This window comes from Jatropha curcas, chromosome 5 (genome assembly GCF_041381405.1).
Source record: "Jatropha curcas cultivar XTBG-Jc1 chromosome 5, XTBG_Jcur_1.0, whole genome shotgun sequence".
In the NCBI taxonomy this organism is placed as follows: domain Eukaryota; kingdom Viridiplantae; phylum Streptophyta; class Magnoliopsida; order Malpighiales; family Euphorbiaceae; genus Jatropha; species Jatropha curcas.
This window is the reverse complement of record NC_143155.1, coordinates 1216952-1242550: the sequence shown is the minus strand read 5'-3', so window position 1 is coordinate 1242550 and position 25599 is coordinate 1216952. Positions and strand designations below refer to the sequence as shown.

Below are 25599 nucleotides of genomic sequence, written 5' to 3'. Positions count from 1 at the left end.
ATTATAAATTATAAATAGATAAATAAATTTGGACTTTATTAACCTTATAAAAACATATTAATAAAATTAATTTTCTTTTCGAATTAATATTTTTATCATTTAATTTATAATTATTTAAAAATAATAAACTTCTATTAAATATTTATATAATTAAATAGTATTAGTTATTTAATTAGTACCTCAAATTAAAAATAACATATTCACTTTAAAATAATAAAAAAATACATTATACAACATAACATATAAAAACAATTATATCATTAAACGACATATACATTTTAATAACGACTGAACTAAAATTATCAACAACTACCAACTTCCAGTGACTGCTATCAACTATTAGTTGGTATGGACAATTAAACCACACAACTTCAACGTATAAACTTAGTTTACCAATCAGCTTCTAAGATACATATTTTCCTCATGATATTTACAAATACATTGGATAAAGCTGCAACTAATTTACCTTTCAAGATCACATCAAGGTAAGCTAATGAACTAACCATAACTTTTTGCGCACTAGGAGCATATGACAAATGGTTCCAAATGCATTGAGCTTTCACTTTAAGAATTTAGATTCAATTTCTTCCAAGCTCAAACCTTTAGTTTCTGGGACAAAAAATATGGTGAACAACAGCGACAACAAAGCTATAGCCCCAAAAAGAACGAAAAGGTTTTCAGCTCCCAGCAACTCCTGCAGAATGAAAAGATGTTGATGATCATCCCATTAACTGTGCAGAACAAAAGGTTTTTATCGAGCAATACACTTGGAAAGGAATAATAGGATCAAACTAATACCTTTAATGGTGAGAATGCAAAGGTTACAATGGCATTGGAACCAAAGTTAGTAAGAACTGCAAGACTTATTCCCTTTCCTCTAGTGCGAAGTGGAAAAATCTCTGATACCATTAGCCAACTGATAGGCCCAAAGGATATCTGAAATGGGACATGGAGAGAACATAATTTTCAGGATAAACCTTCACCTTGATCTAACAAAATGTAAGAAAATGTTACAAGAGAACTTTCAACCCAAGCCAATTAAATTCAGGCGGAGGAGGAAAATGCATTATGAGAGAAAGGAAACCATCTCCTAATTTATCCTTTTCTTTCTCTTTTTACCGCTTTCATTTTGGGAATTCTTTTATGATGCCTACAGCTTGTTCTAATATATATTTTTATAGATTTTTGTAGCCTATATGTTTTAGGAGCAGTTAATCCAACATGGATATGGAAAAAAAGGACTTTGCCAGCAGCCAAAAGGCAATATTACTTGCCTGGTAGGAACCAACATAGAGAAGCAGAGCTACAACAGCAACAAAGGGGAAGCCTCCAAGAACTTTATAATAAGCAGAAAGCAAAAACAACGAAAGGGCCTGTAACAGATACAGAGAGAAGAATGTACCTTCATACTTTTAAGTTAAAAAAGAAAAAATATTGAGAAAATAGCAGTACACATACAATTCCACCAACTCCTCCAATCAGCAAGGGTCTTCTTCCAAGATCATCAACTTTTAGGACAGCTATCCATGTCATCACCAACTGCAGATATACGCAACCAATTATAATAAACATCAGCAATAAGATCAAACTTGGAAGGGAGAGAGAATATTTATCCACAAAGCAAAGTCTTCCCAATAGGATAGTTACCTTGAATAACCCAATAATGACAGAAACTCGAGTGGCATCAGTGGCTGCAGAGAATCCAGCACTCTTGCATAACACAATAAAACAAATTAAATGATCGGGTAATATAAGATAAAAGCATACCATCCATTTCACAAACGGAAAGGTTTAACTTTAATTATCAAGTACCTGAAGAATTGGACCTGCATAATATAGAACACTAGGTTGTCCAGTTATCTATCACAATCAGGCCAAAAGTCAGTTCAAAAACATTATATCCCCAACTCTCTTCATTTTACAGCTGCTCATAAATAACAAAGAGGAAGAAGCACCTGTTGGAAAAGTACCAAACCTCCGCCAATAATGAAGGCTTTCAAACTTGGTCCTTGAAACACCTCTAAGACACTGCCCTCAGATTCCTCCTCGGAATAGGCAGACTTCAGGGAGACAAGGGTATCTTCTATTTGCTTCTCAGACTCTTTGTCACCAGCAGGCCGACCCCTTAGTTTGCTCAAGGCAAAAATGGCCTTCTCTTTATACTCTTGTAAAGATGCTTTACCTTGAACTGCCCTAAGAAGCAACCAACGTGGAGAGGGTGGGAGACTCAACATTCCTAGTCCCATAAGAAAAGCTATTGGGACACCAAGGCCATACATGTAACGCCACCCTCCAACTGCATTAATTTGGAAGCTTCCCACAAAATATCCCAACTGCATAGAAGTTCATTAACTTGGCTATTTTTAAAGGAAGAAAAAAGAAGAAGTTAAATATGACGAGGAGACAAATCGATTTTTAAAATACCAAAATTCCTAAGACTATGAACAGTTCCTTCAGTGATATTAGAGTTCCACGAATTTGTGATGGACAAGTTTCAGCAATATACAGAGGAGCACCATGCATGGCCTATCATATGAGAGTAGACATTATTAGAACAGAAAATGGATATCATACTATCAACAAACTCTAGCAAACAAATAACTAAAAGTTCAATGAAGCTAACCAAACCAATGCCAAGACCGTAAAGAAGACGTCCTGCTAAGAGAACATTGAGTTCTGGAGCATATGCAGTGATTAGACCACCAAGCATGTACAACGCAGACGCTATAATAAGTTCCCGATTCCTTCCTTTATGCATGAACCCAAAAAAAGAAAATGGGTGACAAATCCAGTAATATCTTCTGGAACTTTAGAATAAACTTAATAGCTAATTGATGTACCTAGAAAATCTGCAATTGGGTAGACAAGGAGGGAACCAAGAAGAGCTCCATAAAGAGAACCGCTAACCTACATTAAAGGCACTCTAATATAAGAAAACAACATGCATTAATCATAAATAGACAAGTTATTAGCACATGCTAATCTTACCACAAGACCTAGCTGAACAGCTGAAAGATTGAACCATGTTGTCCCACTGAGCTCTGCTGACTGAAATTTTGAAAGACAAAGAAACACATCAGATTTAACAAAGACAGATTATTTATCAATAGTGCAAAAAAATTATGTTCATTATGTTCTCAAAATAAAATGTGGGTTGAAATGTTATAAGGAACCGCCAAAACTCAGAAGCACCTGCAATGATATGGTAGCGCCAGAAGTTGCACCAATGTCATATCCAAATAGCAATCCTCCCAAAGCTGGGAACAGAAACCTAAAATCTCATGTACCAAATTTGAGAAAATTATAGCACAGTGGATGCAAAACAGATTCAGCGAAAATTTCACAAACATAGAAGACAGTTAGCGCGTAAATTACTTCAAATAAACCTGCAGTTTTAATAACAAGACGCTTCATCAAAATTCCCAAATCGAGGTTATATTGATCAATATTAAAGTCTCTACTGAACCTAACTACTGCCCAATCACTTATTACAAAAAAGGCAGAGCAAAAACATAGAATTAAATACTTAGCCATTACAATTTATTCAATAATCTATCAAACATTAATTCAACAATAAATAAAAAGCAAAGTAGAAGTACCCATTAACAATAATGATAAAAACACACTCGTTTAATAAAATAAACAACCAAAATAACTCACGGAAAAATCACAGACGACCAAGAAAAAGCCTCCTGCTGTGTTGCGTCAGGCACAAGCGACCCTGCTTCCTCTCCAGCAGAATATTCAACCTACCCACAAAAAAAAAATCAAAATTAAAGACAAACCCAACATTTCTATTGCCTTTTAGAAGCAGAAAGCAACATTTGTTTTGGCTTATATAGCTAACATCGAATCCGAGCCTGCGACCAGTGAGCAATGGCTCTTTTGACGACATGGGAAACTTGGCCTTTAAATGAGAAGAAGCTTTTCTGAAGTTTGGGTTTCGATCGTTGAAGGCATTGACGAAGAAGAAAGAGTGAGATTTGGATCTTGGTTGCTTAAATAATGGAGAGTGGAATTGTGAGACTTTCAGCAAAGGCACAGTTAAGGTAGTGGAAGCCATAGCGAGATTGATTATCAGGGATCAGACGGTTGGTAGTTATGGAGTTCCCACTTTCCATATCTTCTTGTGTGAGAAAATTTGTGGTCTACTACACCCGAACTTAGAATCGGATGCTTCCACTTTTGACTTTCGAGTGGTAGGTAACTGCAACGAGAAAAGCTTTTTTCCTTTATGTTTTTTTTTTTTTTTCCAACTTAGAAAAGCATTCTCGTAGTATTATATATATATATATATATATATATATATTAAAATAATTTATTTAAAAAGCAAAAAATAAGAATGGGCCCTAAATTATTTCCAAATTAGCACACGGGCCTCACTACTTTAAACATTACTCGGGAGTTTTGCCCTCTAATTTCGGAAATTATAAATCCTTCCGCCCAAAGAAGTGCAATCTTCTCTATTAAGTATCAGGTGAAAATACTAAAATACCATTCTTTCTAAGATAACAAAGGTCATCTGAAAGGATATGTTAGTACTTTTCATTGGGCAGAAAATTACACTTTTAATGAGAGGATCTTGTAGTTCACATAATTAAAGAGTAAAAACTTTCAAGTCATTTTAAAAATAATGTGATTCATATGATAATTTAGGAGAAATTTTTAGATAAACTTAGTCTACCACGTCCTAATCCGATGAAATAAAAACATATCAATAGCTTTTTTTTTTTTCTCGTCCTACATCATTAACTTTTAAACCAACGCAACTACGTTTTCTATCTCTAATCAAAGGAAAACATTAAAGAATTAATAAGAAATAAGCTGGGAAAAAACAAATCGTTGATGTAATTTTATTTTGTGAGTCTATAACTGATGTGGTAGACTAAATCTACTTAAAAATTTCTCCTAATTTAGACATTATTATAAGCTATTATTTGGACAAATTGATTCACCATCTATCTCGTTTTTGAATTCTAATGTCTCCTAAAGTTAATATTTAATCTCTTAAGTGAAAATACTAAAATACAAATGAAAAAAACTAAAATACAAAATCCTCCAATCCAAAAAAATGTAATTTTCTCCATTAAAAAACAATTGAAAATATTAAAATACCATTCTTTCTAAGGTTACAAAAGATGATTCGAAAATGGTATTTTAATATTTTTCGCTGGATAGAAAATTGTAATTTTTGGATGAAAAGATCTTATAATTCACATAATTGAAAAATGAAAATTTCCAAATCACTTTTTAAAAATAATGTGATTCATATGCTAATTTAGACATTATTGAGGAACCCACTTTTTTAAAAAAAAAAAAAAAAAAAAAAGAAAAAAGAAATGTCAACTTGAGCTATTATTCAGACAAAATGATTCTCATTCATCTCCCTTTTGAATTCTAATGTCTCCCAAAGTGAAAATCTAATCTCTTCTTTTCTATTTCTCCGATCCCCTAATAATGAAGCTCATTATAGTTTTTTAATATAATTCATCACAGTTTTTCAAATTTAGGATTATAAATAAATTAAGTTGTTGGCAAGCAACTCTAGACCGATCAATTTGATTAAAGCACGATTCTATTTGAGATCATTTTCTAAATAAATAAGATTTAAATTTGATTTTCATGCTAAACAAGCTAAGTTTAAGCTTGAGAAAGCTTAGCTTACGCTCGCAAACTGACTCATATATTCAGGAAAAAGCTTACGAGCTAGCTTGTTAGGTAAACTCATGAACTAACTGGTTTAATAGATTTATGAACTAATTCATTTATAGATTCTCTGTATTTTTATAATATAATAAATATATTGTAAAAGATAAGGAGAAATATAAATTTGGAACAGAAAAGCAACTATCAATGTGAATGGTAAAATTGATGTAATAAGTCATTTTTATAGTAGGAAAAGAAGTTGAGAGTGGTACTTGTAAATTACCCAACACTAAACATTTTCATCAATTAATGAATTGTTGGAGGTAATAACAATAGGCTAAACTTAACAATATTACAAAAAACCAATAACAAATTCTGTTATATTTCAAGTATATATTCACAATTTTAAGGAAAGGAGAGATCTTTTTTTATCCCCCTAAGGAAGGGAAAAAAAAAAAAAAGAAAGTAAATATTTTTAGCCATCCAGAAACAAAGACTAGGTCTAAATGTCATTTTGAGCAAGTAACAGTTATTAACTAACTACCCTTTAATGGCCAATCTCCTTCTTTGAGATTCCCAAGAAAAAGTTTTATAATATACCATATATGCTTCTCTTTCCCTGTGACTGTGAGTGTGTGAGGGAGAGAGATAGATAGAGAAGAGGGGTAGTGAGAAAGAGAGAGAATCCAAATTGTTGGAAAGAAAGAACAAACAGACATTATTTTTCTTGCAAGTTAATTTCTAGCTATTTCATATCTCAAATTGAGATATTAGAAAGAGAGAATTTTTGCAAGTTTATGTAAACGGAGCTCAAGAACAATGGAGGAAGATGACAATATTTTCCAGAGACAAACACAAGTTATACCCAAGATAAAAACCAAATATGGCAAACCCCCAACAAGGCTACAAAAGAAAGCTCCAGCTTCTCTTCTTCTTGATAATAATGGCAATAACAACATTCTTAAGGAGAAGATGTCTCCTCTTACTCCAATCCCTCTTCTATCACCACTCATTATATCACCACCACCCTCTCCACAACAGGGAGAAGAATTCAGGTTTCCTGTAATTACTGGAGATATTGACAATGGCAACCAAGACAAGAAAACTGCAAATTGTGTCCCCAGAGAGTGGCAGCATCCGGCCACAGTGGCCGGAGGCGGCGGCGGATACATGGAGCAATCTTCGTTGTTCACAACGTTTCAATCTAAATGTGTTCTTGTGAACAATGCAGAGTGATTGATTTGCAAATTTATATCTTTGTGCTTTAAACCTCATGGAGATTCAGTTTTGTCAATCCATCACTTAGGATTTTTCTTGGTCCCAAACACCCAAATCGCCTCTGGTTAAGGATTCAGTTTCTACTACATATGCAGGAAAATTGCCTTTAGGTGGTTTGCCATTTGTTTGATTTTCTCCTGTATTGGAAAAATGATATTTGTATCCCTTTCGTGAGATTAAATTCAATTCTTATCCTATTTTGCCTACTAAATCTCTATTTTGGCACTTGAATACATTCATGTGTAGTTTATGTTAACCTTTTTTTTTTTCTCACTCATGCAAATACCAAATGATGATTTTTTGTTTAGGTAGGAGATAGAGGACATAAGACCAATTTGGTTTAGCTAATCATACCAACTGCTAACTGATAGTGGTTAATGGATAAATATTAGTGTTTGGTAAAATTTTTTTAGTAGCAATTGCTATTAAATGTAATAATCAACGATAAAGATATAATTGCTTCATATATTATGCAACATATATATTTAGTTATGCTATTGTTAAGGTGAATATCTTTTGAAAATATTATTTAACAGAAAATTATTATATTTAGATGACTGTAATAAAATGATTATAAGAAATATTCATCTGCAAAAAAAATTTATTAGTAATCATTACAAATCAACAAAAAATAAGTTGATTGACTTCTCGTAGGTTTTAGATCCCACAAAACATGTTATTTCAATGTAAAACCTAACCTTATTAATTTGAAGGTGTTAGTGCAACTAAAGTTTCAAATTAAGATATCTTTGTAACAATGGTGAGGATGACATTGCAACTTTCACAAAGTTTAGTATAAGAGTACAGTTAAAGTAGTGGTTTTTTTCAGCTTAATATAGCTTATTGAACACTTATTTTATTGATTCTGATGAAAAGAAAATAAATTTGTTTTGCTTTTTCAGATAGATGAACTCGAAAAGATTTCGAAATATGAAGCTTTCTGAACTAAAATACAAAAATATTCCCACCTCATATTTACGATCACAAACTATATTCTCATATTTCAGAACCTTTTTCTATACGACGACCATCTGTATGCAATTTGTATTAATGGAATTTGAGTTGCTAAAGAGACTTCATCTTTTTGGGTTATGTTAGGTCATGAGCTTCAAGAAGTGATACAACTTGACTTTGTATTTTATGATGTAGTAAATTATAGATGTACTTTAATTTAATATGTTATGAAACATCTGTAAATGCATTAGCCCAACATTACAAATGTTCATTAGCTTGCAGAATATCTAATGCTAAGGTTGGTTTGGAAAGCAAGGATTTGCTAGTCAAATAACAAGAATACCAGAATAAAGCACAATACTGTTTTCACAGCTTAGAAAAATAACAGCATAAAAAAAAAACAATTTGATTCCTAAATTATGTTCAAGTGTATTAGTATAAAATAAAATTACAAATTTAATTAGAGAAATGGTAGACATTTAAGAGAATCCTCAAGTAGCCACCCATTATAAGGCTGAATAAGCTCTTCCATTATGTACAATAGGCCAACCATCCAACCCAGTCTTTTAGAAAGACATTAAACCAAAGCATTTCACTCACTTCCCCGAGCTCTCACTGAACGATAAAAGAAAATTTATGAAACACCCAACAACACCTCAGAATTTGCTCTTTTAAGATAAATACTAATAGATAACAAGGAGATTTCTCCAACAAAATCAGAAGTCAAATTCTCCCGTTGCCTGCAGAAATAAAAGCACAGTACCGAAATTTTAGAACTTAAACATGATACCAGGTGGGGAATTGGGATTGTTATATCTTTGCACAAACATTCACCTTATTAAAGAGAATGTCCTTGTTGTTTATGTGCATGATGCCATCCTTGAGTGTGCATTTCCACCTGCTCTTGGTACGAGTCACCTATACATGCAAATTATGATATCAACAGATAAGACTCACATTATACACATGGCTATATTACCAACCCATCCACCCAACAAGTATTGGCCGAACCGAATTGATAGTTAGCGGGCCATGGCCCCTCAAATCTTGTGCCATTTCTATTTTTCACATGTTTAGCACGAAAATTTTTTAAAACTATATATATTCAACCCCCCCCCCCCCTCTCTCTTTTCTCTTCAAATTTTCCCCACAACCTTCTTTAAAAATTGTCATCACTATCTTTAAACTTAGTCCCAAAACTGAAAACTTTTACTTGTTCTCTTCCGTAGTTAACAATACCTTGTAGCCACCTGAAGTCTACAAATTTTCATCATTTCAATTAACTTCTTACTCCTGACCCCTACAACCTTGAAGTTAATTTTCATAATTTCATTTAACTTTGTTACTCTTGACCCCCTACAATTTGTCATCAGTATTAATTCTACCTTATCAAATTGAGCTAAAACCAAATGCTGAGTGTTCATATCCTCTCCTTGCTCCACATCATCCAAATCATCATCGTCGTCATCATCTTCATTCAGCGGCTCATCATCATCATCATCTACAGCATCATTTTGAGGGGCAACAGCAGGTGTGCTTGCTTGTATGTCTGGGAAGAGGGCAGATTGCAAAACCAAAAATATACAGCTTAGTTATATCTCTCTCAGACGCAAAATACAGAGGCTAAAGTAGCCATTGGAAAAGAAACATAACCATCAAAATGTACTTCACCAACTTACCATTAGGTGCCGGTGTGTTTGCAATGTTGTAGTCTTCATTGACAACTCCTTGATAGTTGTATATCTTGAAGGAAAGAACAGTTAAAAAGAAGAAAAACAAAATATTCAGTCAGCAAATGAATAAATGAATATCTTCACCAAAATACTAGAAATTTTTTCAAAAAAGAAATTCTATGCAACACGTGGATAATGAATTGCTCAGCCTCTTTCCAGATTAGCCTGCTATTTTTCTGGGTCACCAAATTCAAAAATATTCATTTCAGACCAGTTTTTTTAGCAAATTGTACAGGTGCCACCAAAAAAGGATGGTAAGATGTGTGCAACAATGTGACCATGAACAAACTTCAGACAAGTAGGTACTCAAGAACTGATGGCAATATGAATCTCATAGGTCACTTGATTAGAAAACCAAGAATATCAACAAACATTCATTTTTCTTTTTGTTGCTGGATTCAAAATTAGTACAAATGTTACAGGATATGGGGTGAGAAACACGAGGCCGTGCAACAGGACCAACACTAGTTCCCTCCTTTTTGTTTAGGCACTCTAGTTAGCGATGAAGGAGGAAGTTTCCCCATTTACGCTCATAGAACCCGGAAAAAAGAATAGACCATCATTTATTGACCCTTTTACAGAGAAGGAAATTTGATTATTAGACAAACAGGTATATCCAAGAGCAGCCTTCTGTTGATGCATATATTCATTCAAAATAATTTTCAATTGTTAGACAAACATGTATTAGGTTTCATCTAGGTGTTCCAGGGAAATTTCATCAGAGACAATTACTTACATTGGGAGTCGAAAGCACATCATCATAAGGATCCGGTATCGGCCCATCCAGTTGGGGAATCTTCAAAACCCGCCTCGTTGCATGCGACAAGATCTCTATATTTGCACTGGTGATTGTGTCACACCTACCAAGGGAACCATTTCCTTGGCTTGCCTGAAATTTACCATAACATGATTCAAGATATACACAAATTTCTCATATTAAGCAAGCCTCTAGAAGAGTGACAGTACACACAAGATCTAAATATTTCCATATTCATGGTGCTACCATACAGTTCACACAAGACAGTCAGTGATGCTAATATAATGATATGATGACTGATCTCTTGCCCTTTCAGAATGACGATATGGTTGCAAATTATGGAAATAGTTATTTTGACATGTTATTGAGGAGTTAGCTGAGGGTTCAGATGGATAGACCAGGGATAAATTATAATGATTGCATGTCTGAGCTTAAATGTTGTCGCCATTAGGAAACAACAGAAAGTGATTTTATCCCCCAGCATTGTATTACCATCCATTCCAAAAAGATTATTTCCCAATCCTGGAAGTCACTGAAAAAAATTAGCAGCCAGCCAGAACATGCCAATTCCTTAAGAATGTATGGGTTATTAAAAGCCAGAACATCAACCGTAAGAAGGTTGTGAATCATTCATCTGGAGATCACTGGTTGAAGGGCAGCCAACTGGAGTCAAATTTTCTGAGTTGTGTTCTTTTGTTCACATATTCTATTATCTTTGTGAAATGAAATGAAAGGCAAAACTATGTAAACCAGTTGAAATAATACCAGGCAGTCTCAAACACAGTTGTCTCTAGATGATAATCTGCGGTTCCTAATGGAATCAGTAACAAAGCAACCTTGCCACCCACTGCCACTAAATCAACCCCCCCCCCCCCTCCCTCAAAAGTCAAGTATAGCATACCTTTACCTATATACCTTATCAAATATAACATAGCTGACCTTTACCTAAAGCAATATGTACATTCCCAACAAAGAACAATTAAAATTTCACTACTTCAATTTGACTGTCTAGTTCTAATCACTCAACTAACAAACATATCCAGGCTTCAAAAGACACAAGGTACTGGTAAAAAGCTTCGTTTCTCAGGCAAGACCAGCTATCCCCGGAATTAAAGTCTAGGCAAACTTTCATCGACAACAAGTGACAGAATTGCAGATATATAAAAGAAAATGGATGATGGAAGGTATATTACAAGTGAAAACTGTCATGATGTTAAATCCAAATACACAATTATTACAAATCTCTACATATTCAAATGAAACCTTGGATCATTTAGCATATAATTAATTTCACTTACTCAAAAGAATTTCTTGACAGGCAAAAGAACACAGCTAAATGATCAAACTGAGATGAATAAGCTTGTCGGACTGGTCAGGTATAAACCAAATGACCAATTTTGAATATTATCTGATGGAAGTTTTACACAGGTGCTCACACTAGAAAGTAAAGGAAAAAGTAAAATTTATGCATCCAGATGATGAAATAAATTGGTCCAAGCTTAAAAGACAGTTCCACCAGCCGTTTAACAACTAAAAACTTATAGCATTTAGAATACTTCGAACAATGAAGTCAAAAAATAAATAAATAATCATAGAAATAACCTGATGGACATTACTTGGTTTATTCATAAAAAACTGTGATATAGTTTAGGTATATTAAAACATGCTGGTCATATGCAAAGTCAAGAAAAAAGCACTTCATAATGAGCAAGAAACTATAGGGAAAATATTGCACTTCTATCATTCATTCACTGTCATGAAAGATCAATCCTTCTAATAATTCAAGGGCTCTTATACTAGTGCCTGAACAAGGCCAGTGTGCTTTAAAAATCCAAAAGTGGGATTTATAACGCTATATCATTAACAAGCCCAAAAATCCACTTTTTTAATATCTACCACTTCCCAGGAGTTTAGGCACTAGTGATCATAGTCAGGTTGAAAATAGAGGAAAGGCGGGATGAGGGTAGTTTCATTCAATAAATAGATGTCCACCACAGTTTTCTAACCATAAACAGAGATGTCTTAAGAGCCATAGAAGCTCCTTAAAGCACATGAATCGGGTGATGCAGTGAAGGTCTAATGGCCCTGTTTGGATCGAGATCCCAATTAGTAATTACATTAACATGACATTGTATATTAATGGCATAGATCCAATCGAACTTCAAAAAAAAAAAATTCAATACTTTGACAATGGCATTTTGCGAAACAGGAAATTCGAAGGCCAACTCATTAACACATGAATGAAGTAAAGAAAGATGATATAATAAGATAAATGAAACAAATTTCAAAAGGGGGGGGGTGTTGGGGAATTAAGAAAGAATCCAAAAGGAAAAAAAGAACTTCAAATTTGTATTCAGATGACCTATACTTAAAAAGTTCTCTTTTTATGGGTGAAATTTGCATGAAAAGAACACAAAGAACACAAAGCACACAAGTTGCCAGTTTGCATACTTATATGCGTCCTCAATATATGATGTGTGCTCATCATCTCCTCCTCCTCACACAAAATAATCCAGCACTCAAATTGTTCACAAAAAATTTCCCCCATAAAAGGAGAAAATGTATCGAAGATCCCAAGACTCCCACAATGAACAGGATACAAGAGTTGAAAGAATACAAGGCACAACATCATGCAGAAGCTAGTGGGCAGCAAAGTTCAATGCATCTTGGACAAAGCCTACAGTACTTTTTTAAATGCAAGCAAATCAACACACTGTGATGACCAGAAATAAAAAAAATATACGCCACTTAACTCATAGAACCCCATACACATGAGGACCCTAAAAGCCTAACAGTGAAAAAAATTCTATATTTGAATTAATAGAGAATAAAAAAAAAAGGTACACAAAACAGGGAAATGCAGGCGGCTGACAGAAATTCTTTTATTGATAAAGGTTAGCATATATCAAAAACAAAAGAAAGAAAATCCGACTCAACCTGTAAAGCCTCAGAGGGGACATCCCCAGCTCCATCTTGCTGAGGTATGAACCCACCATTGTTAAATTGAGTTGCAAAATCTTCACGCTTGCGTTTTCCAGAAGACATCATGAAGAAGTCCTGGAATTTTGCCAATATTAAAACTGATAACCAATAACAATCTACAGTAACAGCAGTATTTATTATTTAGATGAGAAAGACCAATATTTTCAAAGTACACTGATAAAAATTTAGCTTTTAGATCTTTTTGAATAGGAATTTTCCTCAACACACAGAACTACACTTTAATCAGAAGTTTCAATAGATTCGAGCAATAAACTACACAGGTTCAATATAGATAAGCAACATCAATTACCTGCGTCAGGGGTTGATGAGAGTTTCCTCTGTCTGCCTCTTCTCGTCCTTCCACATAAGCTACAATACCATCGAATTCATTATTAAGAACCATTTAATAGAAAGTAAGAGGCAATATACTATGAAACTTACCAACATTAACATCAAGAGGAGGCCTTTGATTCATCCAAGGAGAAGGAGCTTGCTGTCAGAAAGACAACAGGGGAAAAGTCACAATGACATACTCATAAAAGCACGATAAGGGAGCAGGCACTGGGCTGCTAATAGCGTGAACAAAGAACTAGAGTAATAAAAGTTCTGAAAAGCTGAACTAGGCATTCAAGTTAGTGCCTACCATGTAAGGACTAGGCCTCCCAGGCTTTGCCTCAGTACTGCCACCAGTATCACTAACAGGAGTGGGATATTCACTAGTAGGTCCAGTAGGAATGTTATACATAGAGGAATTGTCTGCACTTCCTGGTAAAGGAGTCTGACCATTTCCTGGTAAAGGTGTTTGCACACTTCCTGGTAGTGGTGTCTGAATGGGAGTTTGAAGCGGTGTCTACAACTCCAGAAACCCATATCAAAATTATAAAAGCCATAATAACTAAACTTGAGATTCACTTCAATAGTCATATAGAATTAACATATATAACAATCATGCTGCAGATAGAAAAAAAATGCCCATTTGAGTTACTCAGAATTCATACACAGAATTAAATAATTTTATATTAATTTTCAACATAAAGGCCGAGAAAAAATCACTTTTCTCAGTTTAATAATCTCCTCAGTTACTTACAGATAGACATCATAATTGTAATCAGAGTGAGGGGCAACGACTCACAGGGGGAAAAAGTATCTCAGCAGTAGGAGTCTCATACTCCTCAGGCCCTTCGTAAGGTACATTAAGATCGTGGACTGGAGTGATAGGACCACCAGGTACAGGCTTAGCAGCTGACGACCTCTCTATTGGACCCAATATCACACCAGCTTGCATCATTTTCATCTCCCAAATCTAAACAAAATAAAGAGAGAAATTAAAAGTTTAGCTAAAATTGAACTCCCAAAATCTAGAACAAATATCAAATCTGAAAACCCTAGAACTCAATATCAGATCCAAAACAATACGCCAAATACAGTAATCACATCCACGAGATAGAAAAATGGCAAAACTCCTAACAGAAAACCAAAAACCAAAAATATAAACACACAAGTAACAGAAAGAGAGAAAAATGAGAAGATTGCTTACTCCTTGGAGTTCATTAAGGACACTCTCGCCAGGACCGCCGTTGTTGATAAACTCATCACGGACCTTGTTAATGACGTCTTCGATTACATGGATGTAGACCGTGCTTGTGGCCGACGATGTCGCCATTTCCTCGATTCTCTCCCCCGTCAAAAAAAAAAGTTCAATTCGACAAAATTAATTTTTTTTCCTTCTTATTTTCTCGGGAAAATTAAAATCAATCTTGAAGGAAAAACTCAAGACAAAGAAAGATTGTTAGAGAAGGTGAAGTCTAGGGTTTAGGTATGTGAGGGATGGGTCTGTATACAAAGAGGGAGAGAGAACGGCAAGGAGAGAGATCAGAGAGAGAGAGAGAAAGAGAGAGGAGCGGACCAGAAAGAAGAATAAAGAGTGGAATATAAATAGGTTTGCATCCGATTATATGGAGTGGGTCCACGTGTCAAGATCTGGCAGCGGTCTAGATTTTTTTGCCCAAATGAGGATTGAGGAGAGGGAAAGGAGGGAGGAGGGAGTATGGCTGTGACCGGGGGTAATCGACGCTGATTGATTGTTTTGTGTTAATCCCACTTCTTACTTATACTGATCCGTTACCGCCAGTGATGTGTTTTTTTGTGGGTTCCACTTATTGTGGGCGGTCCAGATCAACCTTCAATTTTCTTTTTTCTTTTTTTTTTTTTTAATACAAAGAGAAAACAAGTTCAAAATAAAATAATTGAAAGACGTAAGGTCCGTTGGTTTTTAATACTTAGTAACTATCTTAGTAGCTTTTTAATATTCAGTAGCGTGTAGACGTTAGTTGTTTTAATAGATTTTTATGAAACGCTAAAAGATATGTGATTAATTTTTTATAAAACGCTATCTTAATATTTATTCTCTATCTCCCAAAATATAAATCGTTTAAGATTTTTACACAAAAATTAAGGAAGCAATTAATTATCCTAAATTATAACAAATTCAATGATAATTTGATCAAATTATCATTTATCTCAAAACCAATAATTGTTTATGAAATATTTATTGTATTTAGTGTAAACAAAAATAACGTTGGAACATCATTTATTACTTCTTAAAATATACAAAATGACTTATATTTTGGGACAAAATAATAAACCAAGACAACTTATATTTTTGAACAGAAAAAGTAATTATTAAATGTCATAAAAAATAGATGTTTTAACCAGTTAACATATTAAAAACTACTTAAAAAATTATTTTCGAACACAACTATGGTACCATCTCAAAACAATGACCTAATGTCATAATCCATTCAAAGAGAGATCTAAAGGAGTTTGTAGTCCGATTGACCATTTAATGAACATTAAAATTAATATTAATTATATTTTGGGTGCTGAAATTTTCAATTTTTATTTTTAAATGAAAAAAGTTTATAAATTAAGTATCTACATTTTTAAAAAATTGTAATTAAAAAATTACAATTGAGTTCCTCATGTTTATTTGGTCTTACGGATTGCTGAGTAAGATGAAGTTTGTCATGGAGAACAATTTGCTTGTTTTATTTGACCATGAATTGCAGATAAAAAGAGAAAGGAAAAATCCCCTTTGCCGTCGTCTTTTCTTTTTTTCAGTTTTAGAGAACGAGGAACTATACTGACTTTCACTTTTTTTTTTTTTTTAATACTCTCTCTAAAAGAAATCAAATTGTTAATATTCAGTTTTTACCCTTATATTCGATAACGAAAATCTTTTAATTCTTTGATTAATTTAATATTGATGAATTTCTAACGATTCAATTTATTTTTTTTAAGATAAATATATAAATATCGGGCTTTTATGGATACTCTTAGCTTAAATTTTATTTTAAAGGTTAACTCAAAATTAATTAAATGTTAGTTTAATATTAGTTTAAAATAAATTAATTAAAGGCTAGCTTAATTTAAATATTAAACTCAAAATTAATTAAAGGTTAGTTTAAATATTAGCTCATAAATAGTATTAGCTCAAAGAAGGAAAATCTCTAAATTATTAAGAGTTAGCTGAAAATTAAATAAAGGGACAGAAAAACACAAGACAAAGAAAGGATGAAATAAGAGAAGTCTAAAGGAAAGTGAAAAACGGAGAGTCTTTATCATTTAGAATGCAAAAACTTAAGAGGAAAAGGAGGATATAAAGGATAGTTAACGTGAATAACAAAACAGGAGGAGAAGAATTAATATGAACCAAAAAAAAAAAAAAAAAAACATTGAATGTCATCATAAACGGAGAGTATAAATTCTGTTAAGAGTTCTTTTCACGTGTCCAGTCTGCGTTGCTGACCAAACCATAATTCGTAGGTATCATATGTTTTATTATTGAAGTTTTTGTTCTATGTTTTGTAAGAATAAGAAAAAATACATTAAGCATGTAATATTTTTAAGAGTTTTCAAATTTAAAATCTAATCTAAACGGGTGTGTTTTGTTCTTGGAGCCAACAAATTATTGATCTTCCCATTTTGGAGAGAAAATATCGGACAGGGAAAATGTAAGGTTGACAATCAAATTACAATAATTCATGCCCCATACCTTTGGACCATTGGTTCAATCTTTTATTGACCATTGAGTCTCTACCTATTGCCCATTTTTAATGTGGTTCAATATAATTTTTTATTTCCCATTAAGTACATTTTGTTTTAAAGAGAATTGCATTTCAATATTTTCGAAAAAAAAAAATTATATTTTTAATATTTCAATTCATAATTAAGATAATTGGGTTTTATAAGTTGGATTTGTTATTTTATTAAGGAATTGGACTTATCAATTTTATTGTATTACATTTGTAAAGGGTAAAAATGTATATTTATAATAATACCATTTTATTTTCTCCATAAATTAAGACTTTTAAAATAAGGGTAAAAAAATTTAAAAATTTATTCAAAAGTTATAATATTCTGTTTATTTTATTTTTTGTTGAAAATCTCATTTTACACACAAAATATTTCTTATTGACTTCTGATTTGATTTGAATAGTTCTTTCCTGGGTTGATTTGCAATGATTATTACATACCTAATTGATACTAATAAAGAGTATAATAGATTTACATTATCATCTAACGCTATTTTAACCGATTGAGCCTCTCATAAATAAAATCATTTTTACAATAATTTACTAAGGATATTTTTATCATCTAATTATTTGCTTATTTGCATATTTAGATATCACAAATTTAACTTATGAATCAAAATTTTTAATTTATACATTTTAATATAAATAATTATAAAAAATACAATGGAATTAAATTTTCCGATCCAATACGGACTAAATTATCAAATCGATTTGATATTGGGTCTGGTTTCAAAAACTGTTCATCCCATCCCACGTCTATGTATATGGTCATATTCATGTTTTTGGCCCAACTAATATCTTAATTAATTTCTCATTTTTCCATTTCAGAAATTAGGGTTAGGGCAAAATAGTCATAAGACGAATCTCTCCCACTCGCATTAGCGCGACGCGACCAGGGAATCTACACATACAGTTGAAGCGTCGAGAGAGAGAGAGACAACAGCCATAAACGACTCTTCTCTTCTCCAAATTTTCTTCATTCGCTTTTGTTCACAGTATCCAATCCATGGCGTAATCTACGCATCCTCTGATAATTATATATTGCATAGTCACTCCTCTTATCTTACGACTCTGTTTTAATTCACAACAACATCTTTCGCCAAAACCCTAAAAAATGTCGGGCGGGTTTTTCCGGGTAAGTCTTGTATGGCATGGTTCTTCTGTAGTTGTTAGATCTGAACTCAAATTCGTTAGTTATGGATCTCGAATTTGAATTAGCAGTTACATGTTTGTGTTGTCTGTATATTTAGGGTACTTCTGCTGATCAAGACACTCGATTCTCTAACAAGCAAGCCAAGTTGTTGAAATCGCAGAAGTTTGCTCCAGAATTGGAACATCTGGTTCGTTTGTTTACCATTGTTTAGTGTATTTGAAGTTGGAGCTGGATGGTGTTAGATTGAGGTTTAATTCTATTGGTATCACTATTTATCAGTATAAACTGTGTTTGTGTTTTGGTAGGTGGACATGAGGAAAGTGAAAATGGATGTGATTAGACCATGGATTGCTAATAGGGTGACAGAGCTTCTTGGGTTTGAAGATGAAGTTCTTATAAACTTCATTTATGGTCTTCTTGATGCAAAGGTATTGAATGACTTTATTAGTCTATTTGGTTTTCATTAATTAATTAATGTTTCTCTTTTTATCTGTTTGAGATGAAACCTTTTTCTTTTCTGGGCCTGTACTAATATAGTTGTGCACATACTTGCCTTTAGGAATGGACTTAAGTTTGCATAGAAAACCCTATCACTTCCAGATTTCAGCTGAGTGGAATTATGCTATAGTATCGTTGTCTGTTTTTCTTAGATTTTGGCACTTTTTGAGTTCACATTCATCCTGTTGTTTAAATGTGCTGTGTTTTTTATTCTATTGCAGGAAGTGAATGGAAAGGAGGTTCAAATATCACTTACTGGATTTATGGAGAAGAACACTGGAAAGTTTATGAAAGAGCTTTGGACACTTCTTCTCAGTGCACAGAAGAATGAAAGTGGTGTTCCTCAGCAGTTCTTGGATGCCAAAGAAGAGGAAACCCGCAAAAAGCAGGTCTGAATTGAATAATCTGATGTCATGGTATACCTCTTAATGGTTTGGGTTGCTCTTTCCTCCCGGTTATAATGTTAAAACATGGTTTGCAGGCAGAGATGGATAGGATAACAAATGAAATTCAGAAGAAGAAAGAGAGGGAGGGTAAAGAACTTGACCGAGAGAGATTGAAGAAGATGGTAATGCTAACTTATTCATGCCGGAGTTAGATTCCCTAGAGTTGTGTTTCCAGTTTTAACTTAGTCTGTGTTTTCATGACATTCAGCTAGCTTCTGCAATTATTTGGGTTCATGTCCTTTACCTCAAACTACTGTAGGACGGAGGTGCTGAAACAAAGGCCAACGTTGCTGCTGTGGATCCAACCTCAAAATATATGCAGAAGGGTTCAACTGGTGATCCGAAGGATGAGAAAGAAACTGAAAATAGGAATGGAGTGAGAGGAAGAAGCAGGTTAGGCATTCTAATCTTGTATTTATTGTGCTACTGCTTACTGTTCCAATGTTCCTCACTTTCCCAATTGACTAATTAAAAACATAAAAGACTTAATTAATTGGTTAGTGGATAGATCTCCCTTTAGCAATATGTTAAATATCTGATTGTGCAGTTTGTTGAAAGTATAGCACATGAAATAGATTTGAAGTATATGCTCTATGTGATGATGTTATCACATTGATGTGTCTCAACTATGGCTTGTTCCGTATTGAATATACTATGTGCTTTTGACCATGTCTTGGATACAACAGTACTACAACTACAGCTTGTTATGCTGTTGCATGTCAATAGTATTATTGGATGCTTTACCAAACACAAGCATGCAATGTGTTTATCCCTACTTGGTATTGGGTATTTGTTTCTGGTTAGGAACAAAAGCTTTATACTCTGATATTTGCACCAGTCTCAGTTGCATTTTAGTGTTTTTATGTAACAATGGATTATGGATCTGGATATTCTCTCATCTGTAAGTGCCTCTTTTTTTCCCCCCTTTGTTGTTCAATTTGGGATCAGTCTGTAAATTTGAATTCTTTTAGGTTCATGGTAGTGATTAGTTGACTCTTCCTTTGCCACTACTGCCACATCCCACAGGATGATAGTCCGGTTCACCTTGGCCACTCTCTAATTGATACTTGAACATCAATAGAAGCTTTCTGATTCTCTAGAATCTGTGCAACCTCTCCTCAAGGAGATGAAAACATGTAATCTGTATGGGCTGTGGCATAGGTGAATCAATGCAACAGGAACTTAACTAATGACTATAATATTCTGCTTGCATAAAGCACTCTATAAAATAAAAGGCAGCCAAACATTTTGTCAAAATTGAATACTTAAACAAATTAATCATATGGGATGCTGATTGCTGTGCCAACCATTTTTTATCGTTTCAAAAAACAGTAAGCACCATGTATGTTGAGTTTAATCTCGTTAGCATTTCCTTTGTGGACACTTGATTCTTGAGATATAGAATTTTTTTTTTTCTTTTTCAATAGTTTAGAGCATCAAGTTTCTCTAAGACATGGAATCATGAAAGACTATCCCTCTTAATGGTCAAAGTTTTGCAGGTCTTCTCAATCTCCCCAGTCAGCCGATCGCTCATATTCTCCCCCTAGGTAATTTATCCTCTCATTTGTAAAGATTGTTTATGCCTTTTGGCTTGCATTTGAACATGATTGTTACTATATTTTGAGTGACTTCTGCAGGGGCTCGCCTTCACGGAACAGCAGGTCATTTTCAAATTCAAGAAGTCATTCAGGGTGTGTCATATATGCTAGTGATGGTTAATTCTAGTCATTCAATTTATTGGCTTGTAGTTTTATCTATTTACTTAGTTTGGTTGGCACACTAGAGTTGGGTGTTAAGTGCATGTGATGACATAACATTTAATGAAGGATTGCTGGAATAACTTGGACGTTTCTTTCTATTGTTTGTTTCCTTTATCTTTTAAACTGTAGTGTCTTATACAGTAATATGTATCTCAGTGATAGACGCAAGTCAAGGAGTCTGTCAAGCTCACCAGAAGCACGAAGGCGATCCATTTCATCTGATAGGGTTTATCGCTCACCAGAAAAAAGATCTGTTTCACCTCATTGGAGGTATTCATCTAGGAACTCCCTTTCTCCTTCAAGGAGGAGATCATTGTATTTGAGGCAAAGATCACCATCTCCAGTGCGACACAGATTGCATTCTCCATATCGACGCAGATCACCTTCACCAGTTCGCCGTAGATCTCCTTCACTTGTTCGGCGCCGTCGATCACGTTCACCAGTTCGACGCCGTCGATCACGTTCACCCCTTCGACGCCGTCGATCGCCTTCACCCCTTCGACACCGAAGATCGCCCTCCCCCATTCGACGACGACGATCGCCCTCCCCCCTTCGACGACGACGATCACCGTCACCAATGAGGCGTAGATCACCGTCACCAGTGAGGCGTAGATCACCGTCACCAGTGCAGCGTAGATCTCCCTCACCTGTGCGGCGAAGATCTCCCCCTGTTCGACGTAGATCACCCTCTCTCCTTCGCCAGAGGTATCAAAGGTCTCCATCCACTCCACGTCGGAGGTCTATATCTCCAAGGCACAGGTCACCAATTCCTCCCCGCAGGAGGTCACCGGTTCCTCCCCGTAGGAGATCTCCTTCACCTTATGGATCGAGTTGTCCATCGCCTGTCCAGCATAGGTCTCCTTCACCTGTAAGGAGATCTTCAAAAGAACGTAGGAGGTCACCTGTTCAATCCCCTGGTGAAAGATTTAGGTATGTTCATAGTTTTGTTGGGGACTTCCTTTTACCTTTATTTACATTAAAACTTGTTACCTTGACAGTATTGTCGTTTACATTTCTGTTACAGTATGCGGGATAAATCATCTCCTGTGCCACGTAGACCCCCTAATTCTTTGAGGTCACCACAAGGAGATGCAAAAGATCGCAAGGATTTGCGTTATAGACCGTTATCTTTGTCTCCTTCACCAGAGAGGTCACCATCTCCATCACTTGAAAGGACGAGGTATTCTAGTCAGGACAGGAGGTATTTGTAATTTAATCAATGCCTTATTCTTGTTAGCTTGTCATATTTTATTCTCTTTTTGAGTATTGGATGTATATGTTACACTCATTTTGGATTGACACTGAAGGTTGACAAGTCCTTATGAGAGCGCTGTGAGGCAACTAAGAGTGAGAAGAAATAGGTAAAAAAGCTGCTTTAATAGTTCATCCAACACTCGAACGGCCAACATGTTTATGAACTTTTGATCACTTGCTGGATATCTGTACTGTGTGCCCCAACTCATTTTGGCTGCTATTGTAGGTCTTCTAGTCAATCTGCTAGCCCTGTGAGGCAAAAAAGGGCGCAAATCACATGTGATGAAAGCTTAAGCCCTACACAGAAACCAAGGGAGCAGAAACCTCATCAAGGAAGTCCTGAATCTAGCAAAGAGGACGGAGATGCTGATAATGTTCGGTTAGAATTTTAATTTAACAATTTCTGATAGATTCTTAAAATTCTGGTTCTTCTTAGTGAGTCAGTTTTTCTAATTAATTTGTCTTTCTTGATAGGTATTTATTTATTTATTTATTTATTTATTTTTTTTAAGTCGCTCTTGTTTTTCTTTCATGGATAGCAGAGATTACAAGTCCAGGTATTCGCAGAAACAATCCATGCATTCTTCTATCAAGAGTAAGCAGAAAGATTCTCCTGTCAAGGTCCATTCAAAGGATGAGCATTCTCCTGAAAGAGAGGTTGGTCGTCTGGTTACTGAATCTCGGAGCCGTCTTGATATTAGGGAAACAAGAAAGAAAGACCAGGAAATAAAGAGGTTATTCTTCTTTCAGGATTCGCATCTTTCCTACTGCTTTTGATCAAATGGATTGTATGCATGAACTCTAATTTTTACATGTTCCTGACAGTGAGAAAGGTTCTCGGAAGGGGGATTATCTGGTAACTCCTGAGGAGGAGAGACACAAGGACATACAAATGTCTTATGCAGGAGAGGTCCAAAAATCTGATCAGAAAAAGCATTCACGTACAAACGACATTAAGGACAGCAGTAGACGCCATAAATCAGAAACTACGCAGATGTTGGTTGAGAAGGCTGATCACAGTAATGGTGGTGGTGCATTTGATTCTGGTTCTGACGATAGTGACAAGCACACAAGTAAGCAAAAGCGAAAGCATAAAAGGTCGCACAGGGAAGAAGTGGCTTCAGATGATGATTACAGCTATGACTCTGATATTGAAGAAAAGAAAGAGGCTAAGAGGAGGAGGAAGGAAGAAAAGAAACTGCGGAAGGAAGAAAAACGTCGGAGGCGTGAGGAACGGCGTCGTAGAAAGGAAGAACGGCGTGCAGAGAACCTCAGATTGAAGGATCTAAGTGATGTTAATTCTTCTGATGATGAACAGAGGAAGGATTCTCATCCAAGTGACAATGAAGACTCACATTCTGAGCAGAAGAAACTTGAGATTGAATTGAGGAGGAAGGCTCTTGAATCACTTAAAGCAAAGAAGGGCATTAATCACTAATTGTTGCCTGCAATGAACATTATTATTTTTTTCTTGTTAAGTTGTTCTTTACATATTTTCTAGGGACTTTTGTTTTGAACGGGAGTTTTTTTATATTGGTAACTATTTTAATGTAGTCTGTTTACTGCTGGCAGCTGAAATGGATAAATGAGGGTTTCCTGAGCTATTCTCATGAGTGCGACTTTATGCAGATCTTGCTGCTAGATTTTCTGGTAATAATTGTTTTCCCTTGGCTGGGAATCTTTCTTTCAATTATTAATTTTGAAATTATGAGAACAGTTATTAACAGGGATATGGAGATCGAAGCATCTCATTGCCTCACTGGTGCTTACTTTTTGTAATTTGTTTTATAAATTATTGCATTTCGTTAATGAAACATTTACTTACTAGCTTCTATTTTAGCAATGAGTTTCAGTATTATGAGAATAAGGTCTGTAATATTAACTCAGACATGTTTCTTACTGCAAATAATAAACCTGCCGGTCTCTACCCAGTTTAACTAATATGTGGTTGATACTAAAATTGGCTTTCTGGTCCAATTGATAGATGAAATTATTGTCAACTAGCTGAATTGATTGAGCAGACAGTGTGCGGATCATTTTGAACAAATTCAGGTGAAGTGTTATCATTCTTTATTGTGTTTTTTTGCTCCAACTCTATGGTTAACCTGCTTGGTTTTAGCAGTTGATTTCTCATTTTGTTTCCTTTTAACTTGTATGATTGGCAGCTTGAGAGTTCCTGGGACTTTGTTTTCTAAAATTCTCCATGGTGCTATTGTTCTCGAGCTCGTCTTATCCCGATATCTGCCTAGAGTTTATTTGATGGCTTTCTCATGTATGTATGTTGCAATAGTTAGATCTGTATTGTAAGGCCAATACTTGCTTTGCAATTTAAGATGTAGATAACTTACACTTCTGAAATATTGGTTTTTGACCATCTTTGGCATATGCAAATATTTCATTTAAGAGTAGGAATTGGTTAGATAGTTTACCATGTAATCCTTTTTCTTGTTGTTACCAATAAATATTCGAAGTATCAAAATCTTTATGGCTTTAGGCGAACATATGGGTCCAAGTTTTTCGGAGCAGTTCTGCATTTAACTTTCTGAACATGATTTTTGGTGGCATCGACTTGTTTTTGTCTGTCTTTGTCAACCTTTGACTTTGAGTGTCGTGATATTTTATGTTATTGATGCAATAACGTGCTTAATGACATATTTTTCCAACAACAAATATTGGTATAGTAATGGTAGAGTATTGCTGGTTTTATTAGAGGTGCAGTGGAAATGAAAGGCATTTATGTCTTATTGTAGGTTATTTCTTTGCGTTGCATTGACTTTTGGAAGTACTTTTGTCTTGGTATGTTGAGTGGTGTTAAAACTATACTTAAGCTCAATAATGAAGAAGGTTTCTATTCACGGGTTTTTTAATTTTGATTTATTTGATATTGCTTATCACAATAGGGCGCTGGTGTTTCAAATTTCTGTTCCTCAGTAAACATTGTGTTGGGCATTGCTCAACAGCATGAGGAATGATTTTGTTATTTATTTCTGATCCTTTTGTTATCTTTTAGGCATGGCTTAAAATATATTAGAACATAAAAATGA

At 34.6% G+C, this 25599-nt stretch overlaps 4 protein-coding genes across 7 annotated transcripts; 2 read left to right on the top strand and 2 right to left on the bottom strand.

The window, feature by feature from the left end:
- Positions 1-317: 317 nt before the first annotated feature.
- On the bottom strand, positions 318-4192 carry LOC105629926 (Major facilitator superfamily protein). The gene is made up of 14 exons (XM_012211578.4): positions 3848-4192; positions 3661-3749; positions 3193-3271; positions 2989-3048; positions 2841-2907; positions 2624-2748; positions 2425-2526; positions 1956-2333; positions 1813-1860; positions 1648-1710; positions 1459-1539; positions 1275-1373; positions 799-936; positions 318-694 (listed from the first exon to the last, which is right to left on the bottom strand). Exons 1-14 carry the CDS (start codon positions 4061-4063, stop codon positions 560-562), a joined length of 1680 nt encoding a protein of 559 aa, XP_012066968.1. The 5' UTR covers positions 4064-4192; the 3' UTR covers positions 318-559.
- Positions 4193-6209: 2017 nt separating this feature from the next.
- Positions 6210-7135, top strand: LOC105629925 (uncharacterized). Its single transcript, XM_012211577.3, has one exon. It carries the CDS (start codon positions 6466-6468, stop codon positions 6880-6882), a length of 417 nt encoding a protein of 138 aa, XP_012066967.1. The 5' UTR covers positions 6210-6465; the 3' UTR covers positions 6883-7135.
- Positions 7136-8268: 1133 nt separating this feature from the next.
- On the bottom strand, positions 8269-15433 carry LOC105629924 (transcription initiation factor IIA large subunit). Its single transcript, XM_012211576.3, has 11 exons — positions 14888-15433; positions 14483-14653; positions 13994-14200; positions 13792-13843; positions 13661-13719; positions 13306-13425; positions 10348-10500; positions 9558-9621; positions 9264-9427; positions 8713-8796; positions 8269-8618 (listed from the first exon to the last, which is right to left on the bottom strand). Exons 1-11 carry the CDS (start codon positions 15011-15013, stop codon positions 8595-8597), a joined length of 1224 nt encoding a protein of 407 aa, XP_012066966.1. The 5' UTR covers positions 15014-15433; the 3' UTR covers positions 8269-8594.
- Positions 15434-18266: 2833 nt separating this feature from the next.
- LOC105629923 (splicing factor PWI domain-containing protein) lies at positions 18267-25054 on the top strand. 4 transcript variants are annotated; one of them, XM_012211573.4, is made up of 16 exons: positions 18267-18579; positions 18695-18784; positions 18903-19025; positions 19317-19484; positions 19577-19663; positions 19801-19934; positions 21041-21088; positions 21179-21232; positions 21458-22231; positions 22326-22481; positions 22609-22662; positions 22782-22934; positions 23098-23289; positions 23381-24205; positions 24540-24607; positions 24721-25054. In XM_012211573.4, the coding sequence occupies exons 1-14, from the start codon at positions 18559-18561 to the stop codon at positions 23991-23993; spliced, it is 2667 nt and encodes an 888-aa protein (XP_012066963.1). In that variant the 5' UTR covers positions 18267-18558; the 3' UTR covers positions 23994-24205; positions 24540-24607; positions 24721-25054. The 4 variants fall into 4 exon arrangements, with proteins under 4 accessions (XP_012066963.1, XP_020533363.1, XP_012066962.1 ...); XM_020677704.3 differs by having other exon boundaries at positions 18268-18579; positions 21179-21202; positions 22326-22502; XM_012211572.4 differs by having other exon boundaries at positions 18268-18579; positions 22326-22502.
- Positions 25055-25599: the final 545 nt, after the last annotated feature.

Coding starts and splice junctions, on each gene's coding strand:
- LOC105629926 (XM_012211578.4), bottom strand. CDS start 4,063: ATGGCTTCCACTACCTTAACTGTGCCTTTGCTGAAAGTCTCACAATTC. Junction 1,861..1,955: donor GTTTGGTACTTTTCCAACAG/GTGCTTCTTCCT, acceptor TGATTGTGATAG/ATAACTGGACAACCTAGTGT. Junction 1,374..1,458: donor TTGGAGGAGTTGGTGGAATT/GTATGTGTACTG, acceptor TATCTGTTACAG/GCCCTTTCGTTGTTTTTGCT.
- LOC105629925 (XM_012211577.3), top strand. CDS start 6,466: ATGGAGGAAGATGACAATATTTTCCAGAGACAAACACAAGTTATACCC.
- LOC105629924 (XM_012211576.3), bottom strand. CDS start 15,013: ATGGCGACATCGTCGGCCACAAGCACGGTCTACATCCATGTAATCGAA. Junction 14,654..14,887: donor TCCTTAATGAACTCCAAGGA/GTAAGCAATCTT, acceptor TATTTTGTTTAG/ATTTGGGAGATGAAAATGAT. Junction 13,844..13,993: donor GGAGGCCTAGTCCTTACATG/GTAGGCACTAAC, acceptor TCTTTCTGACAG/CAAGCTCCTTCTCCTTGGAT.
- LOC105629923 (XM_012211572.4), top strand. CDS start 18,559: ATGTCGGGCGGGTTTTTCCGG. Junction 19,485..19,576: donor AGGAAACCCGCAAAAAGCAG/GTCTGAATTGAA, acceptor CATGGTTTGCAG/GCAGAGATGGATAGGATAAC. Junction 19,935..21,040: donor GGAGTGAGAGGAAGAAGCAG/GTTAGGCATTCT, acceptor AAAGTTTTGCAG/GTCTTCTCAATCTCCCCAGT.